The 6,000-nt window shown below is 52.8% G+C and overlaps 1 protein-coding gene across 7 annotated transcripts in view; it reads right to left on the bottom strand.

Annotated features, from left to right (window-relative positions):
- The window catches only part of WDR37 (WD repeat domain 37), a 79,148-nt gene that overhangs the window by 46,111 nt on the left and 27,037 nt on the right, over positions 1-6,000 (bottom strand). For 5 of the 7 annotated variants that reach the window (XM_049626767.1, XM_049626765.1, XM_049626763.1 and 2 more), the window contains 2 exons: positions 3,466-3,510; positions 1,746-1,822 (listed from right to left, as the gene is read on the bottom strand). In XM_049626767.1, the coding sequence (XP_049482724.1) occupies positions 1,746-1,822; positions 3,466-3,510 (122 nt within the window). Of the gene's footprint in view, positions 1-1,745; positions 1,823-3,284; positions 3,372-3,465; positions 3,511-6,000 lie in introns of all 7 variants that reach the window. The other 2 variants (XM_049626766.1, XM_049626764.1) reach the window with 1 other exon arrangement.

Here is a 6,000-nt window from a genome sequence, read left to right as displayed (position 1 = left end):
GGGGGGGGGGGGGGGGGGGGGGGGGGGGGGGGGGGGGGGGGAGTTACAGAGAGGGAAGGAGGCAAACCATAAGAGACTCTTAAATAAAACATCTGAGAATAAACTGAGGGTTGATGGGGGGTGAGAGAGAGGGGAAAGTGGGTGATGGGCACTGATGAGGACACCTGTTGGGATGAGCACTGAGTGTTGTATGGAAACCAATTTGACAATAAATTTAATATTAAAAAATAAAAATAATCATTCAAAAAATAAAAATAAAAACGAACTGTTTTAGATCTCCCCACTGAAGACAATTCCTACTCATCACTGTAATTACTTAATCCATCTCCAAAGAGAACAATGTTTACAACGTTTCAAAGAAAGAAACAAATAACACAACACTCCAAGGCGGAAACAGCATGGCCACAGGGCAAGTGGCGTCCTCCTGGCGACTCCGGCCACAGTGCATCCCCAGCTCCGCGCTACCCGGCGCCGTGTCCGCCCACGTGAGAGCACAGGGCCAGGCTGAGTGACCCCTCAGCTCTCCTGCGACGGAAGCAAGGAGGCTACCCGAGGCCTCTGTGTGACCAGAAACGGTGTTGGGCTGAAGGGAACAACTACATCCGAGCGGAAAAAAGCTAACTGAAGGCTTTATGGTCTAAATCCACCCATCCTTCTTCTCAATATGCAACCTGCTGTCAACAACCTACCTTTACCTCCTTGAAGATGACGTCACACACACTGACTTACACAGTTTACCTTACGTTTGTTTATTTAATTCATTTAGTTTTGAGAGAGAGAGAGACAGAGCAGGGGAGGGGCAGAGAGGGAGGGGAAGAGAGAGACTCCCAAGCAGGCTCCGCACTGCCAGAACAGAGCCTGACGTGGGGCTTCAATTCACTACCTGTGAGATCATGACCTGAGCCGAAACCAAGACCCTGACACTCAACCGACTGAGCCACCAAGGCTTCCCCAGTTCAGCTTACGTGAAAGACAGACTTGTGGTCTAAAACATAAAACGTTAAGAAACGTGACCTAATTGTATAGTTTTTAAATACTGATGGCCAACCTTTACTAGCTGTGGAAAGGGGGGCGAGAACATACATGCACACATATATAAACAGGGAACTTCACTTTCGACACTGTCCTCTGTTCAGGCTTCCAGAACAAAACACCAAGACCGGGCAGCCAGGATCAAGGTGCGGCCTATTCGGTTTCTGGTGCAAACCTTCCCAGCTTGTCATTACATCCTCACATGGCAGCTCCCAGGTACAGCAGGGAAGGGAAACACATGCAAGCTCACTGGTGTCTGAGGAAGGACACTAATGCTATGCCAACAGAACCCCAGCCTCAGTACCTCACTTCCAAATACAGCCACACTGGGGGGCAGTTAGGGCTTCAAACTCTAAAGGGGGGTCACAAACATCCAGTCTGTAAGACCATATAAATTTGGGGGCGCCAGGGTAGCTCAGTCGGTTGAGCATCTAACTTCGGCTCAGGTCATGATTTCGCAGTCTATGGGTTCCAGCCCCACACCAGGCTCTGTGCTGACAGCTCGGAGCCTGGAGCCTGCTTCAGATTCTGTGTCTCCCTCTCTCTCTCTGCCCTCCCCACCTCGCACGCTCCCTCTATCAAAAATAAACAAAAATTTAAAAAAAATTTTTTTCTTAAGAGACCATATAAATTTGGCCTAAACTTTGCAAGTGTCCAGAACCCTACAACATACCCCAAGTGGCGCTTTCATGGTAAGTAAAGGTGCTGCTTACAGTGGTGTCAGCAACAGGCTGGGGCGTTGGCAGCTGGACGGCGTATCTCCAAATGTGGGCGGTCTGATCTCCAGAAGCTGAGGACAGAAATCAGGGCACAATTACCCACAGTGCACACCAGGTATAAGATGCTTTCTGCTAGGTTCTGGCCAAGCGTCCTCAGACTTCTGTAACTCAATGATCGAGAGCCGCTTCTGAGACTGCGTGATGCTGCTGACAACAGGCTAAATGCACACAATTAAGATGGTGGTTAAAAATACCCCCTCCTTTCATTTTACGGTGAAAAGCTGTGAAGGTTCAGGCAACACTCACAAGTACAGGTTATCCTGTCCATCTATCGAAGCTAAGTACACCGAACAGTACCTCAGAAAAGTGGAGCCCCACACAAATACGTCCTCCCCTGCGCCCGACATCAGCGGGCTCACAGCCTGCTGGGCCCCGCGGGTCTGGGGCCTTACTGCCACCGGCCAGGTGTGCCAGGTGCTGTGCACATGGGACAGAGAGAAGGGCCGGGGAAGGGCACACAGACGTGCAGGGCGGGCATCTCCAGCTGCCCTCACAAGGTACTATCTGAACCTCGCTTCCCTCTGTGGCTAAGAGGTTCCCCAAAGCGGCCACGTGTGGACAGTGGCACATTTCTCAAGTTGTCAGACGAGCTCACTGCCTGCCCTGCTAGCTCTCCTGCCCCGCGTGCAAACCTCCATCGAGCATGCCTCTCCCCTGCCTCCTCACCCCAACTCTGGCCATCACCGGTCTCCCCCACCCTCCCCCCTCGCCCCAACTCTGGCCATCACTGTTCCCCCCCACCCTCCCTCCTCACAATCACTCACCGATTTCATGAAGTGGAAAATTCTCACCTACTTTATTCCCCACGTGTTTACCTGGGCATCAACTAGCTGTGGTCGAGGCCTGTTCAGACCCACCATATTCTGCTCACATGGAAAAGCACCTGAGTGGCCCCACTCTCACCCTCTACCCCAGGGTCAGCAGAATCTGGCCCACGGGCCACAGCCACAGCCACTCACCCGTGCACTACCTCTCCTGCTTTCACACTAACACAGCTGAGTGGTTGTGACATGGACCATGTGGCTGTCAAAGATGGAACATTTAGTTACGATAATTTACAAAAAAAGCTTGCTGACCTCCACTCTCTCTAAACATTTACCCCTAGAGATTACTGTCAGTGTCCCCCAAAGTCACAGGAGTCTTCAGACAATTTTACTGGAAGACTCCTCAGTTCAACAATGAAGCTGTTGTACAAACTACTACATAAAATCACGGCAAAACCACGCGGCCACCACTGAGGAGCGCCCAGAAAGGAGGAAAAACGTTGGTCCCGCAGACTGCCGTGACCTGGGCTACTGTTTCTGCCCTCCTCTGTTACAGATGCACGCAGGATTAGGAACTCGCAGTAATGACAGGTGTTCAGAAAACCAAGTTCCCTCTGTGGTGCGAGCGAAAAGTGGGCAACCACCAAGGGCTTCACAAAAACCAGCTCAGGGTGGGTCACGTGCAGTCTCCCGGGAGAGCCAAGCTCACCTGACAATACACTACAGGTGAAGCAAGTGCCACTTGATGTGTCCTCCTTCCTCCATTCCTCAAGTATTTCACAAAATGATGACCTGACTTTTACGGAAGGGACCAACGAGAAAGGAACGACTATGGCTATTTTTAAATTATCTATAACTTTCTTCAATAAAGAAGAAAAAGATCAACATACCAGTAAGAGCCAACTGCTCTGATGGATGAAACTTGATAGAATTTACTGCAAAACAAAAACATTACAAAACAGGTATAAAATAACGACATATCATCGTTTCTCATAACAACGTGCATTACAAGGTAACTTTAAGAATTAAAAAAACTTAATTTCAATATTAGATCCTCCCACCCAATTAACCTAAGAATAAATGCAGAGATGCATGAAAAACTCACTGAACATGAATGATCAAATTACTGACATATAAGACATACAGAAAAACAACACTAATAATCTACTTCTTTCTGTAGACAAGGAAGTCCTCTCGAGTGAAAAATGAATCAGGATGAAAGAGAAACCATACTTATGACAACAGGTGGGGACAGACCACAGCAGGGACACTGTTTACTCCCCACCCTCCCTCCCGTCCCGTTCCAGGAGACCCCGGGAGCAGAGGCGGCAGGCCTCGCCAGCTCGGAGAGAGTCAGGATCCACACGGACGGTCCCCTCCTCCAGCTGTGGGAGGACCGAGGTGCTTCGCAGGAAGAAGGAGCAGGAGTGGGGTGCACAGAAGAAGGAGCCAGAGTGTGCAGAGGCCGGAGCCTGGCAGCTGGGACCACCCTGCGAGGGAGCCAGCACTCACACCCACACAGCGAACACACGACAGGACAGAGTGCACAGAAAGTTCCAGAAAATGAAGCAAGTTCTTTCAGAAAGATTCCGCCAGCTACACCACTGGGAATTCTCTTTTCCTGAGGAAATGAAAAGTCCAGCGAGTGTAGACTGCGGGTAAGTGTGGGAGGAGCAGGTGGACACCACAGCCTCCTCAGCACCGGCAGCAAGCGGTCACGACCCTGTGCACATGCACGCACACGCATGCACACACGGCAGGACGCCCCTAGGGCCAGGAGCAAGCGGCAAGCTCCGTGGCCACCTCTCGCCTCGACGTCCCTGCAAACCTCAACGCGCCACCAGTGCCACAGGTGGCCCTCACGGCCATGACACATGCTTCATGAAAGAGCACGTGCGGAGCACTCGGCCGGGAACCCGGCACACAGCAGGCGCTTCACGACCGTCACAGCTGCAACATGCACACCGTGCGCCAGCTCACCGAAGGGACGGCGCCACTGAATGGAGACGGGCCTGCACGTGCGCACAGGTGCCGCCCGGCAGGGGGCGGGCGGCAGCAAAACTGAGCCCCGTCCCCCGGCAGAGGGTCTGCTGACCGTGGCTGAGGCAGAACAGGAAGGTGAGCCCCGCCAGCACCTTCTCCAAAGATGCGCAGCACCCCAACACGAGGCCAACTCAATTCCCAGAGGCCACACCGGGAGCAGAAAGGGAGAGGCCACCAGAGACCAATGTTCTTCACAGCAAGCTTCAGAGGCACCCGATCTTTAAATGGTTTGTGTGCCTAACTTTACCATAAACATAAAAGAACAACAGGAAGAAGCACCATCCCCCGCACAAGAGGGCTCTACTTGGGGGTCGGGCAGGGGCAGCCACGAAGCCCGGCACGTGACTCTTGAGGCAGAGGGGACGAGGCACAGGAGGGTCCTCTGTTCAGGTGATGCCAGAACGAGGCAGAACACACACGGCAAACCACCTGCCACACCCTTCAGGTTAACGGGACCTTGGCCACGTCATCGCAACACCACCTAGTGGAAAGACCAAAGCCAGGACACGAGCAAGGCAGACACGGTGTCTGTGAGGACAGCACCCCAGAAGGGAAGGCCAGACATCAGCGCTCCACCTCCCGTCACCCAGCCTCCTGACGCCCAGGGCGGTGTGCACCCCACGTGCTGGGGCAAGAGGACACGGGAGAGAGGTGCGCAGGGTGGCCGGTGAAGAGCTGGGCGCCCAGGCCGTCCAGCGAGAGGGGAAGCTCCAGGGAAGGGACAACAAAGGAACAGAGATGCCGCACCGAGTATGGCCACCGGAAAGGCACGTCACACAGGAGCACAGGGATGAGTCAGGGATGGATGCAGAAACCAGGCGGAAGAAAAAACAAGGCACGTTACAAGCAGCTGTGAACAATACACACATAGCCATGAGTAACGAGAATTGTGCTGTCGCCACTTGGTGAGGACAAGACTGGAGGACCTCATCCGAGGCAAGGGAGACAGCCCTCCTTCCAGCAGGAGGAAGCACTTGTCTAAAACTCCAACACTCAGAAATAATAAAATAGGCTATTTCGAAAAACGGAAGAAGGGCGTGCCCGGCTGGCTCTGCTGGAGGAACGTGTGACTCCTGATCTCAGGGTCGTGAGTTTGAGCCCCACAATGGGGTAGAGACTACTTGAAAAATGAAAGAAAAGAGCAGAATACGTAAAGCTGTCGACACTGGTTCCCTTCAGGGAAGTGAAATGGAGTAGAGGGCAGGGAGCAAAGTGCTGTAACTATCTACACGGGCTGGCTAATACCCTCTGAATTTTCCGATGATGTGCACGTGTTTCGTTTTATAAACGCTTTCAAGGAATAAACATGCGGAGGAAACAAGCCACAGTGCCTCCCTGCGCCGTGAGCACTGCCTCCCCCGCCTGGGCACCATCCCGCAGCG

Source organism: Panthera uncia, chromosome B4, assembly GCF_023721935.1.
Source record: "Panthera uncia isolate 11264 chromosome B4, Puncia_PCG_1.0, whole genome shotgun sequence".
Lineage (NCBI taxonomy): Eukaryota > Metazoa > Chordata > Mammalia > Carnivora > Felidae > Panthera > Panthera uncia.
This window is presented reverse-complemented; position numbering and strand designations above follow the sequence as displayed.